Here is a 14403-nt window from a genome sequence, read left to right on the forward strand (position 1 = left end):
CTCTTTCCGCACTCTTTTGGCCACGTAATTGGACCAGCGCGGAGGTTCAGAGGTACAGATCCCTTTGGAGAGACTCGACACCGTTTCCAAAATTGTATCGATATCACCAGCTCCTGCTCGCTTTTAACATCAACCTCCCCGATTTTTTTTTTTTTGTACGCTCTCGATTTCGCGTTTCGCTGCGGTCTTCGAGGTCACCTTCGAAGCTGCACTCGTAGGATCCCCTCAATGATGTGTGTGAATACAGCTCTACACGGCGGACTCTGCGAATGTTGTGACACAACACGCGCGCTTTCTCGAGAACGACTGATCACACTGCGTGAAGACGGAACTTTTCTTCTTCTTCTTCGTCGCGCGGCGAGTTTCGCTGACAATCTGCTGGGCTCGTCCTCGACGACGTCGACGTCGCCGCCGTCGTTCTCGTCGTCGTCGGTCGGCCGTGCGTCCACCACCTACGTCTACGGCCAACCAAGACGTAGCACGCCCCGTTACTGTTATCCGTGCGCGCGCAATGGTTCGATAAACGCGGAACGTCGATGGTCGGGGGTGGAAGTGGACGAGTAAAATCCGCGAGGGAGGAAGAGAGAGCGACGGGATGGGTGCGAGAAGGAGCGTGGAAGGGTGCGCTAAAGGCGATCGAGTGGGAGCGCATCGCCGAGGTGAGACGGAAAGGGCATCGGAGACGGAAAGGGAACGAGAAGGACGAAGGGACGCGGAGAACGAGAGAGGGTGGTGGACGGGCCTGGTCGAGAAGGGTGAGAAGGAAGGGTAGTTTGCGTGTACATCGCGGGTACCACTGTGTATACGCCCAAACTTCTCTCTCCGTTCGTTGTAACCCTCCCCGGGTAACCCACGGGAGGACAGGTCGAGACTGAGCCGACCGCTAGAGTCGCCTCCGCTGGAGATACTTTCCAGGAGGGGCTCACCGACGAGTCGTGAACGTAGGTCGAGATTTTCTGCTGGGACAGGATGCGGGAAAATGAATGAAAGTGGGACGCGCGCGGCGTCCCGACGTAAATAAACGCGGCCGGCAAGTAAATATTGAAACTCGCTCAAGTTCGTGTACGAAACGAAATGAATATCCTTTTCGTAAAGTCGCGAGGATAAATAGTAAAACAGCCTGGAGTATTTGGAGGCGACAAACGAGTGCGCGAGAGGATGAGATTGCACGTGGAACATTTCTTTCTGTAAGAGAATTTCCGACCAAATTTCAAAATCTCGATTTTGAATTTCATTACTTACCTAATCTCCTACGTAACAAAGACTTCATAAAAAATATTTCATGTGTAAATCTCTGCAACACTATTTATATATTTTTTTAGAAATCTAAAGATTTCATCCTGTTTCTATTTAGTTAAAGAAATGCATTTGTATGAGAAGTCTGATTAGACAATCAATATGTAATTTTACTAATTAATAACAAGTTACTTTACAATAAATACATAGAATGATTATAGAAATGAATTTTTATAAATCAAATTTTGAAAATAATTTCTTGAAAAACACTTTTAAAATTTGACATTAAGATTATATACGTAGATAAAATTGAATTTTATAATTTCTATCGTTAATATATTTACTATGGCCATAAAGCCGTTTATAGTCTTCTTTTTCTTTAAATATTCTCTGCTGAATAGCTGCTTCAGTTCCACGTTCCACGTGTCATTATGTCCTTTTTAATCGCATCGAACATTCGTCGCATAGCTTTCTCGAAGCGCTCGATATTTCTCGCATTAGCATACGCTTTTGTTTGCGCGATTCCTATTATAGAACTTTGATATATCGATAGGTAGTCCTTATTGAAAATATAAATACCCAAGTTTGTATAACTACTTTATTCGTCTTATAGTATAAACGCTTAGAAGAGATGCATTAAAATTTTCATTATTGTTTTGTTTGTTTGCTCTTAACAAACGTCTTTCTAATAAATCTTTATTTGACAAAAGATTAATTGCTAAGCAAATAGCAAAAAAAATCATCAGACAGCAAACATATGTGCTAATTGAAATTACGTGGATCTTTTAAATTCTTGAATGTCTCTATAGTTTGTACTCGCGCGCGCGTATTATATACAGGGTGGATTCAAACGTTCCGGCCAGATTTTGAGATTTTATAGGAAATTTAATTCTGAACAAAAAGTTTCCCATAAACATGGGTCAAAAAATGCTTCCTTAAAAAGTAGCGCCCAAAAACCTCTAAAATCACGGTTATTTTCTATATTTTTACAAATACCCGAGAAAGTATGCGGTTTTTAACAAAAAGTACCGAAACAGAAGTTGTAGAGAATTAAATTATCTTTCAAATGAGTTTAAAATGATTGTAGTACGTTCCATAGGTTTTGAGATAACCAGTTTCAAATGTACAAAAAAGTGTTTTTTCGGCTATCGACGATAGAGCTTTTTAAAAATACTCTTCATTTATGCTGTTATGGCCTTAGATAATTTTTAATGTTTATCTTGTTTGTTGATTATTCCACTAAAAAAAATTTACTTTTCTGCATTGTTTAAACCAATTATCATAAGAGGATGAAAGGTAGAGCAGAAAGTGAGAAGAAAATAAAACGTAATAAATTTCTTGGAACGTACTACAATCATTTTGATATCATTTGAAAGATAATTTAATTCTCTACAACTTTTGTGTCGGTACTTTTTATTAAAAAACGCATACTTTCCCTGATATTTGTAAAAATGTATAAAATAACCGTGATTTCAGAGGTTTTTGGGCGCTAATTTTTTAAGGAAGCATTTTTCGACCCATGTTCATAGGAAACTTCTTGTTCAGAATTAAATTTCCTATAAAATCTCAAAATCTGACCAGAACATCAAGTCCACCCTGTATATCGAATATCACTCTCGTAAATCACCTGGCGTAAAATTTCTTTCCATCTAACACATGTTTTCTTTCCATTTTTTTGGCACTGAAATAGCACGGGAGTTTCTTCGCAGTTATCCGAAAACATTCTGTTTACTTCTGAAATACACGGACAAACATAAAAATGCTTACAAAAATTGTTTTATAGTTAGATGTAGTTCAAATATTTATTTTCCAAGAAAAACAATGAACGAGAAATTGAAATGTACGTTATTGATTGTAAAAATAAAAATCTCAGGTACAAACTATTGACTATATAGTCAATTTAAGAATTAAGATATCAGCATTTTTATAAATGCTGATGAAATTTAAATGCATTATGACGTGGTCATTTACTTGTCGATTCGTATATTGCTCTTTTTTTACCCCTTCAGGTATTTAAATCAATTCTAATCTTTCTCTCTCTTTTTTACAGAAGAATGTAGCATAAATAAGCGATTTGTAAAAAGTATATGTAGTTTTTAAATGGAAGCATTAATATATAAATGCATTATCGCGATAATTACGTATATCTATATTATACATATAAAAAAATTGTATTATTGTACATAAACGAAAAAAATAATGTCACGAATATAAAAAAAATAGAAAATAATACAACAACATCAGTCGCATGAAATTCAATAAAATGCAGTAAATTTCCTGTAGCGAGCAATATTGATAATTACGACTCACTACTTTTATTTTCCGAGCACATGACATTATGAGTTTCTTTGAATTTATGCCACAATCAAATCAGTGAGATAATTGAAAAATTAAAAACAGTGAATTTTTGATATAAAACGACTTTGAGGTCATGTTAGCTATTTTTGCATAAAATATATATAAATGCCAACATATAAAAAATCCCTGTCCTCGATAAAACTATTTATAACGTATATCAGAATTTATATACGCGAGAGAGTTTGTATGTGCGTCGTCGAGATGCATATTGTATACATGTGCAAGTTTGATTACTCTTATCTCTCTCATATACACACATTTTAAGGCAGACAATAACTTTACAAGCTGCAGAATTTTCTTCTATTACGTATACGGCTTTGAATATGTCTTGCCAAGATCTTTCATTTTAAATATATATTCTATACTTAAGGAAGAGTTATATAAATTTTATTATGCGAAGCCGCTCGATAAAATGAATAAAGCGATATAATGCGTATTTTAAAGTATTATCCTATAATCAGGTCGTGCTCCGGGTGGGGGTGAAAATTTCATGTAACCTGCTTTTCTTGGAAGCTGGAACAAGGTCAGCGTAGTTGCAGCCTCGAAGGGCGATGAATAGGGGTGGCGATGCGGGCAGGTGGAAATGCGCACGTGTGGCACAGAGGTCTGACAGGACACCACTCGTGAAAGCGCAAGCCGGGTACGCCAGGCGACTTTACCGTATGGCGTGGAAGCGCGTAATAATGTCGCATTGTGCGTCGCGCTCGTGAATGTGCGAGAGACCATTGGGGAAGGTCGCGATTCCCGCTGCTTTCGCGTGGGGATGAATCGGAAATAAATTCCTTCAATTGTTGCGATCGCGAAGATTCAATACAGATATACGAATTTTTTATTTTCCGGATCTCTCTTGAAATTTTTTAGGTATATACATTTATAATATATTTTTTATTTGCTTAAATGAAATACCTCTCTTAGCAATTTTTATTTATAAAAATTTATATAAAATCAATCAATCAATAAAATAAAGTAAATAATAAAAATTCTCTAAAAGTCTCTACAAGAGAGAACATATACACACATATATATAAAATCTCTGTAAATACAATTTTAATTTAGTAATCTATTGCATATATTTTTAAAGCGCAATTTATCATTTTCAGGCAAGATATGTGCAAGCTGTCAAAAAAAGAGATTTATGAGTAAAAAATTGACTTTTGAAATTTTGATTAATTCAAGTATTTCGAAATTCGTTGTTTCAAATGAACTCGATTGCATTTTTTAATATTGACCTAATTATGATCGATTAAAAATAACATTTCCAAGTAAAAAAAAAAAAATATCCTAAACTTATAATCAAAATTTTATTGCAACATCATAATTAATATAATTATGGATAGCAAAATAAAAACAATATTAGTAACGATACTCGCGTAAGTCAAAACATAAAATAACAAATTTTATTTTCAATTATGAAGCTATTATTACTTTTTATTCATAAGCCTCTATATATGATAATCAGAATGACAGTTATGCAGGAATGAAATAGGTTGAGGCTTCCCTGTAGAATGTATGTATGTCTTTCTCTCAATTTAGTAGCGATCAATAGTGAGGATTCATTATGAAGGTCCATTCCTGACCACTAAAGAGGAAGAGGGACTTGGAAGACGAATATTTATTTATTAAAAGATAAATCTTTGGATATACTATTGTAGCTGCACATATCGATTTGTTCTTGGATTTAAAATGCACCTAATGATGAAACAATATTATTCTCGCTCCCGTTGAAAAATAGAATTCTTGTTAGTTTCTTCGATTCGCCCAATATGACATATTCTCTGAAAAACATTTAAATATATCTAAGAGATTTTTCACGCACACATATATTTATATCGATTAAACATGGATGTTTAACATCCAATAAAGCTGGTTTCTTTCACTATCTTGCAGCGTTAATTAAAAAAAAATGGAACTAAAAATTTTCGTGTCTGTATTTTTGGTTTGTAAATTTACATATCGTTTCATTAATTTAATCGCAAGCATTGTGCGAGCACATGACTCGGCTATGCTACTCGTATATATCAAATTCCATTAAAAGGAAAACAAAATTACACGCGTAAGGTAGTGCATATAAAACTGCATTAACTTGAAACACAGTGGGAGGCAGGGAGGGATGAAAAATTACATGAGATTTTTTCTCGAAGTTAGGGAAATAGATTCCTGCGGGAGAAGAAGGAATCGTGCCGAGATCTCTCGGCTTTAAGGGATTTCCCAAGTCACCTGACCCGAGTGGATCCTCGACGATATTCCATTCCTGAACTGTGGCCAGACGATCTCAGGTTGTACGCGTCCCATTAACGCCGAACTATTCCTCATTCAAGAGCCAAGAAAAAAATTCCGGATATTAAATGCGATGTTAAACTGTATAAATTCTGACATGTATGCAAAGCGGCAAGTGTCCGATTAAACGGTTTTGAGTTTGAAAGCCCCTTTATCCCTTTTGTATCGGTTAAATATCTAAAAATTGAAGGAAAAAAATTTTTATTCGAATTAATTCTAATTTAAATATCTTGAGAAAGCATTTTCTGACGGAAAAGTTTTGAACGAAAGTTGCCTATTACACGCAGTAGTAGAGCCTATATACGATCAGACGCGATACAGTCGATTAAACAAATCAAGTCAGATTATTTTATATTTTTCCCCAAAAATATATATATATTTTTTTAACAATAAATATATATAATATATTAAATTATATTCCTTTAAATGATCTAAGTGCCAAGATGTCGCACTAACAACACGAGAAAAAAAGAGAATTTTGTTTCTATAACAAGCGTGCGTGTCCTCGAAATAAATAAACAAAGACCTGCGAGTCTGAACATCGTTTGACATGTGTGACTCATATAAATCGTAAGCTTTCTTATCATATTGATGATATTTACGAGAAATATCGAAATATCCAAAAGAGAAGATAAATGAAGCAATCGATAATGTCCCACATGTCCTACTTGTATTTACCTTATTTGTTCACAATTTTTCTATAATTAACCGACCATGCGGCGGCGTTCTCGTTATCCCTCTATCCAGGTGTCCGCAGCCCTGAAGAGAGGCTGTAAACGTGTAAAATCAGCGTCGGGCGTCGCTCCGGAGCGGATAATGGAGCGTGACCGAATCTCTCTGATTGCCGCTCTGAGCAGAGGAAGAGAGAGAGAGAGAGAGAGAGAACGCTCGCTATTGGACGCTGATAAAAAAAAATAGCAGGTATCAGTCGGCGGTGCAAAAGCGAGCTAAAAATATAATGTTCACTCGCGTCGCGTTGGCGTAAAATCGCGGCTCGTTCACGCGGCGTGTCTATCAATGTGACCCCGATACGTAGCCACGATGTTTGTCGACTCTGAAAAAAAAGGACGCCTTTTGTTATCCGCAATGAAATGATAGACGGTGCGAGAATACATATATTTTTCCCGCTAATCTCAGGAACTGGCCGTGTAGCAGATACAGACATAAATATTATACATACACGCACTCATATAGGGTGTTTCAATTTATAAATGCCAAAAACATGCGATTCACAGGAGATAATTTCAAGTAAGAAATATCCCATAAACGTTACAAGTAAATAAAAAACAAATTTTTGAAACATCTCATTTTATCGAAAACAGAAAAAAAATCAAACATTAAAAAAATATAACACAAAAAATCACATAAATTATTCAAAAATGCATGATAAACTTGCGTTTGTATTTTAATAACTGTTGCAAAATGAATTCACGTTAATAAGATATTTTCGTAAAATGACTTCGAAAATACCCTATAACACAGAATAAAAAAAATAGAGAGATAAATAATATGCAATCTTATAATATTAATAGGAAATTATATAATTAGAGTCATATTTCAAGAAATTCATATTCTTTAATTCTATTCCTGTAAAGTATTTCTTCTTTTTGCTTTTTAATATTTATTATTTATCCTACAAACGTATTTTTGATCTTTTAAGATTATTGCTTTTCTTCAACGTCTTTTAAGATGTTGCATTTATAATATCCATCACCATAATTATTTTTTGCCTACTAACGGTAAAAAAAAAAAGGTTGTACGCGTCCCATTAACGCCGAACTATTCCTCATTCAAGAGCCAAGAAAAAAATTCCGGATATTAAATGCGATGTTAAACTGTATAAATTCTGACATGTATGCAAAGCGGCAAGTGTCCGATTAAACGGTTTTGAGTTTGAAAGCCCCTTTATCCCTTTTGTATCGGTTAAATATCTAAAAATTGAAGGAAAAAAATTTTTATTCGAATTAATTCTAATTTAAATATCTTGAGAAAGCATTTTCTGACGGAAAAGTTTTGAACGAAAGTTGCCTATTACACGCAGTAGTAGAGCCTATATACGATCAGACGCGATACAGTCGATTAAACAAATCAAGTCAGATTATTTTATATTTTTCCCCAAAAATATATATATATTTTTTTAACAATAAATATATATAATATATTAAATTATATTCCTTTAAATGATCTAAGTACCAAGATGTCGCACTAACAACACGAGAAAAAAAGAGAATTTTGTTTCTATAACAAGCGTGCGTGTCCTCGAAATAAATAAACAAAGACCTGCGAGTCTGAACATCGTTTGACATGTGTGACTCATATAAATCGTAAGCTTTCTTATCATATTGATGATATTTACGAGAAATATCGAAATATCCAAAAGAGAAGATAAATGAAGCAATCGATAATGTCCCACATGTCCTACTTGTATTTACCTTATTTGTTCACAATTTTTCTATAATTAACCGACCATGCGGCGGCGTTCTCGTTATCCCTCTATCCAGGTGTCCGCAGCCCTGAAGAGAGGCTGTAAACGTGTAAAATCAGCGTCGGGCGTCGCTCCGGAGCGGATAATGGAGCGTGACCGAATCTCTCTGATTGCCGCTCTGAGCAGAGGAAGAGAGAGAGAGAGAGAGAGAGAGAGAGAACGCTCGCTATTGGACGCTGATAAAAAAAAATAGCAGGTATCAGTCGGCGGTGCAAAAGCGAGCTAAAAATATAATGTTCACTCGCGTCGCGTTGGCGTAAAATCGCGGCTCGTTCACGCGGCGTGTCCATCGATGTGACCCCGATACGTAGCCACGATGTTCGTCGACTCTGAAACAAAAGGACGCCTTTTGTTATCCGCAATGAAATGATAGACGGTGCGAGAATACATATATTCTTCCCGCTAATCTCAAGAACTGGCCGTGTAGCAGATACAGACATAAATATTATACATACACGCACTCATATAGGGTGTTTCAATTTATAAATGCCAAAAACATGCGATTCACAGGAGATAATTTCAAGTAAGAAATATCCCATAAACGTTACAAGTAAATAAAAAACAAATTTTTGAAACATCTCATTTTATCGAAAACAGAAAAAAAATCAAACATTAAAAAAATATAACACAAAAAATCACATAAATTATTCAAAAATGCATGATAAACTTGCGTTTGTATTTTAATAACTGTTGCAAAATGAATTCACGTTAATAAGATATTTTCGTAAAATGACTTCGAAAATACCCTATAACACAGAATAAAAAAAATAGAGAGATAAATAATATGCAATCTTATAATATTAATAGGAAATTATATAATTAGAGTCATATTTCAAGAAATTCATATTCTTTAATTCTATTCCTGTAAAGTATTTCTTCTTTTTGCTTTTTAATATTTATTATTTATCCTACAAACGTATTTTTGATCTTTTAAGATTATTGCTTTTCTTCAACGTCTTTTAAGATGTTGCATTTATAATATCCATCACCATAATTATTTTTTGCCTACTAACGGTAAAAAAAAAAAAACTAAGCTCTTCTTACGTTAGCAAGATGAAAATCTTTGTAGGTGTGAATAATGAACAAAGTGCCATGTGTCGCGACGACAGACAAGTATAAGTGAGTGGTGTGAGATACCTGGAGCGTGAATTATTTTCTTTTGTATCTAGAACTAGAAAATAAACGAACTGTAGGAAATATTGAAAAATCCGTCTGTTTTAGCTATTCATCTAAAGAAACATTCTTGTCTTTGAAATTAAATTATCATCGCTGTCAATTGCCAAAGTTTTTGTCAAATTTTATTTTGTCAGTTGCTATCAATAAGCATATTAAACTGAAATAATATTGCAAATCTATTTCTTGATTACAGATTTAAAAGAAAAAAAATTAATTTTATTCAATAATTCTAACATCTTATACTAATTACGAGTGTTACATATATAAATATAATATAGTTATATGGATTAAGAATAATGTAAAATTTATTGTTACGTCAATTTATATATACATATATAATATTTATTGAATAGAATAGACAAAATAAGATAAAACATATCATAAGAAGGATATTGCTTTCTAGATATTTAAAGTTGCGTTACATCTGACGAGTGATGACACGAGCAGAAACTATAGACGGAACGAAGGACGTCATCCCCTTTAGAAGGGCTGCAGACAGACAAACCCTCCCAGAGTTCCCTTTACCCCACCTTCTGCTGTCCCATCGCCATAGCAACCCCTTGCATTCTAGCAGCTAGCCGAACCGACCGATCTACCCTCCGTGTCGCTTCTCTCGTTACTGGAATATCTGTATGCAACATAGTTCCACACACACATTCTCTTTCTCTTTCTTATAACATTTTATAGCATTTTAACTTAGATTGTAGCTTCAAGAATTCAGTAGTAAATTGACGCGAAAGTTCCATCATCCATTTGACAACGAGGTCAAAATGCTTTTTCCTCGTCATTTCTGGATTTCTCATAATCGTCACAAAATTTTGTCCATTAGAGTATTAAAGTTTCTCGAAATTACTCAAATAGAAATTGTAGAGAATAAAGATCGTCTTGCGCTCTCAGTGAAAGCATCGCGAAAGGATTCAATAATCTTACGGTCACATTATTTTTCCGAGGCAAATGAATTCAGGACGCGAAGCTACATGGATTTAATGAGACATAAACGTTGAGCTGTCAAACGATCTGGGAAAATAATTTTCTTTATTCGATAATATTAGCCAGTATTTTTCAGAAGCATATATTGAGTAAAATAAAAAATTTTAGTAATTATTTGTACCCTTCTCTGCCAGAGATAGTCAATAATTATTATTAATAATCATATTAAATTGAAATAATATTGCAAATTTTTTTTTTCGATCATATCTTTTTGGAAAAAATAAACATCCAATAATTTTAATATCTTATAAATCGAATAATCTTTCCGAAAAGTCATCCGGCGAATGGCTGAGGGCTTTAAAAATATCCACACGATTGTGAGCTATTCCCTCGTCGAGAAAGAAAAAAAAAGGTAATTTCTGAAAAGTGCATCCTCCCGGCACAATGGAACCAAGTGTATCAGCTCATTGCGACGATTGCGGCTCCGTAAACTCATCAGACAGTTCAACGGGCCGAATGATCGCCCCGGTCGTTTCTCCCGAAATCATCCGTCTCGCCATTTTTTCCGTTGTCTCGACTGTGTCGAATTCGACGCGGTCACGAGAAAAGAAAAAAAGAGGAATTCGCTCGCGACCGAGCGGCTTTACCGCTATTTTAGATCCGCGACATCTCGTCTGTCATTTATGTCCTCGTTCGCGCATACACGAGTGTCCCGACGACGCGATTGCCACACTCCGGGAGGAACTCCCGGATAAAAAAAAAAAAAGACCGATTGACAATCCGAGCAACGCGAGTTGAGAGTGTCCCCGCGGAAGGATGACGATACTTCCGGTATTACTCGGCACGCTCGGGGTTTTAATCGCCGCCCAGGATGCTACAACCATGGTGTTCCCGCCTAACGGAAATGGCACGTCTTTAGAGATGGGAGGCAAAATCGAGCCGGCAACCTATCAACCGGATATGACGCGGGTGGCAGTCCCTACGACCCTCGTCGTGCCACCGCAGCCGCAGCCGCAGCCGATGCTGCCCTCGGATTACTTTTTCCCCAGTAAAGATTTTTCTATTTTAGTTACGCTAAGACGGTGTCGCGTTTGATCACTTATCCTTTGTGCGAGGCTATAATCAAGCTCAACGTGTCGCGCTTCGGTCGTCGCGTTAGCGCCACAAAGCCGAGACACATCATTTTGGAATTGGAGTGTGTTGTTCGTACTGCTTATAGACGCGAGGGAAAATAACGTGCGTTTTGAGCACAATATTTGTAGTTTCTTGAAAAATTGGAGCTTATTCTTTAGAGAAGAAGCCGTACAATTGCGTGAAACTAATTGATTGAAGAAAATTGTGGCTCTATTTAGGAAGTGATATCATGAAAGCAGTTGGAAAATATTTGATAGAATTACACGGTTTGATAAGAAATAATTTTTTTTTTTCGAACGCAAGAAAGAGAGTAATCAGTTCCTGTAGTTTTCTTACGCTAATAAATATGATTCTTTGTGATTACCAAATTACTCCTCCATTATGTCGCAATTTTGAGAAATTATTGGAATTGAAGTTCTAAAAAAAGCTATTTTCATATATTTTATAGCTATGGCATGTTATAGCTATGGTAGGTGACGTGTTAAAAAAATTATATGATATATGTGTTAAAATTTTTAATCTTGAAAAGGAATTTGTTTTATCGATTATAATTAATAGAATATTTATAGTTAAATATGGGATTTTCTTTTGTGAAGAAATTATGAATTAGTTTACTGAGGATCTACTTAATAAATTTCAATTATGTTTATTTTTTAGTTGATTTAATTTAAATTTTTATGTTAATTTAATTTAAAAATTTTGAAGATGTTTTAAGTCACTGAAGACGAATCTGATGTCAAAATTTAGAATGTATATATAATTTCTTGCAAAAATCCGGTCATTTTTTAATTTTGACATCTGCCACATTAATTCCGTCATTTGAATGACGAGAAAAAATTATTTTCTTTCTTGTGTTTTTTTATTAAATTATTTATTAATTTAATATATATGTAATATTAAAGTTAAATTATATAAGTGTGTATTCTTCGTATTCTCGGCGCTTCATCTGTAAAAAAATGTTTCAGTGTCCCAACCAACGTTTCTGCATCATAGAAGCGAAAATATGCCGTATGGATACGAATATCCTAATATTGGATATCCAGTGGCACACTCGATAGACCATTCCGTTGTTCCTTCATCGAAACAGCTTGTAGTAGTCAGTTTCATCGGTCTCCTATTGCTTTTGGCGATTATACAAAATACCCTTAGCTCTACTAAGCGAAAAGATGCGATAATGGACCTGTTATCATCCAGGCAAAAACGGGATGTCTATGCTACACGTGATTTTCATTCAGTGGTACGGCATTTTTAATGTTATTAATTTAAAGCCAATAAGATTTGATTAAAAATTCAATAAGAATTTTTTAATTAATATATACTGTAAATTAAGAAAAAAAAAGAAAAATTCTCGTATAAAAAATTAATGAGTTAAATTCATCTATTTCTGCGAGAATATATTTTTAAAATAATTTTATATATATATATATATATATATGAGATTTTTATTAAATATTTGTAGAGAAGAATTTAAATTTTGAAATTTAAATTTTTAAAAGAGTTGTTTAAATTTAAAAATAAAAACTCGGCAAATTATAAACATCAAGTTTCCCAGAGGTTTGTCGAGAAAACGAGATTGAATCTAATTCGAATATAGCCGGGTAAATTTGCTGGAGACTTCGAAGTTTACTCACCGTGATGAAACATTTCGTTCCTGCTGGCTGGGCAAAAATTGCTAGGATAAATCACGAATTCCGTACTGCGCGGCAAAAATTTTCGTGCGTCAACGGTAGATTAAGACTTTCCGCGAACTTTCAGACCCCGGAGGAGGAGGAGATTCTTAATAACGATGCTAGAGTACGATGCATACAAAGGACGATCTGTCTTGAGAATCGCAAGCTCTTTAGGGATTTGGGCGCGCCGGGCAAAATGTTGGCGAAGCACTTGACGTAAGTTTCGCTGTTATATGTGAGATTGCTGTTGAAAAAGTTTCATACACCTACAGAAAAAATAATATATTAATAAAAAAAATTTTAATCATATAAAATTGCATCCGATAAAGATCATTAATAAAAATATACGTAATGATATCTGCGTGCATACTCAATTCTCATTAAAAATTCACGTCATGATTTTTCATTTAGAAGAGATATAGAAAAATCATTCAAGTCACCTTCAGGTTGGGATCGTCTTGTGAGGGATGCAGGTGCAGCGGGAATTCGGGGAGACGATTGCGATGTACTTTATAGAGATTGCGACATTCCAGTGACAAGAAAAATGCATAAGGTTACAGACAACGTTTTAACAGGCATTAAAGATCGTGATAAATTTAATTCAATTCGTTAATTGTCAGAAAAGCTATATAAAATAGCATTTATTTATATTACTTCCGTCTTTCGTATAAATGCAATGTCTGTAAATTAAATTATATATCTGTTGTTTTATATCTCGAGAGATGGAAAAATTAATAATATTCAAAAATTAATATTTGTACCCCTCTCCTGTAGACAAAAATGTAATATTATGTTAACTAATTGATAATACATGTTTTTAGCAATGTGTGTGTTCCTTGTAATATATTATATATAACAGTTGTATTATATATAATCCTGGGTGAATAAAAAAACCGGTGATATTAATGAGTTTTTAATTTTTTTAATTACAATATGCTGCGTTGCATTGTTCTTTATCTGCTACAAACATCGACATCTAGCTTGAACTATTTTAGATAGCAATTCGCTATGGGACACACTTCACTTACACACTCTTTATTTTTAATAAAAGTTCATGATTGTTTTTCTCTCTCTCTCTCTCTCTCTCTCTCTCATTTTATTGGAATTATAAGAAAATATCAAATATCGCGAACAAAA

General features: G+C 34.6%; 2 protein-coding genes across 2 annotated transcripts in view; one reads left to right on the forward strand and one right to left on the reverse strand.

Annotated features, from left to right (window-relative positions):
* LOC115235521 (DNA-directed RNA polymerase II subunit 1-like) overlaps positions 1–10083 on the reverse strand; it is an 11389-nt gene extending 1306 nt beyond the window's left edge. Inside the window, exon 1 of the mRNA XM_029807371.1 lies at positions 10058–10083. Within this exon, the coding sequence (XP_029663231.1) occupies positions 10058–10083 (26 nt within the window). The remainder of the gene's footprint in view (positions 1–10057) is intronic.
* Positions 961–14168, forward strand: LOC115235518. The gene is made up of 5 exons (XM_029807367.1): positions 961–1187; positions 9936–11510; positions 12562–12833; positions 13352–13482; positions 13678–14168. Exons 2-5 carry the CDS (start codon positions 11279–11281, stop codon positions 13877–13879), a joined length of 837 nt encoding a protein of 278 aa, XP_029663227.1. The 5' UTR covers positions 961–1187; positions 9936–11278; the 3' UTR covers positions 13880–14168.
* The last annotated feature ends 235 nt before the right edge of the window (positions 14169–14403 follow it).

Source organism: Formica exsecta, unplaced genomic scaffold (genome assembly GCF_003651465.1).
Source record: "Formica exsecta isolate Colony F162 unplaced genomic scaffold, ASM365146v1 scaffold224, whole genome shotgun sequence".
Lineage (NCBI taxonomy): Eukaryota > Metazoa > Arthropoda > Insecta > Hymenoptera > Formicidae > Formica > Formica exsecta.

What these genes read in the sequence shown, in the direction of transcription:
- LOC115235518 (XM_029807367.1), top strand. Translation starts at nt 11,279, where the DNA reads ATGACGATACTTCCGGTATTACTCGGCACGCTCGGGGTTTTAATCGCC. An exon ending in CACGTGATTTTCATTCAGTG is followed by an intron (nt 12,834 to 13,351) that starts GTACGGCATTTT and finishes GCGAACTTTCAG; the next exon opens with ACCCCGGAGGAGGAGGAGAT. An exon ending in ATGTTGGCGAAGCACTTGAC is followed by an intron (nt 13,483 to 13,677) that starts GTAAGTTTCGCT and finishes TTTTTCATTTAG; the next exon opens with AAGAGATATAGAAAAATCAT.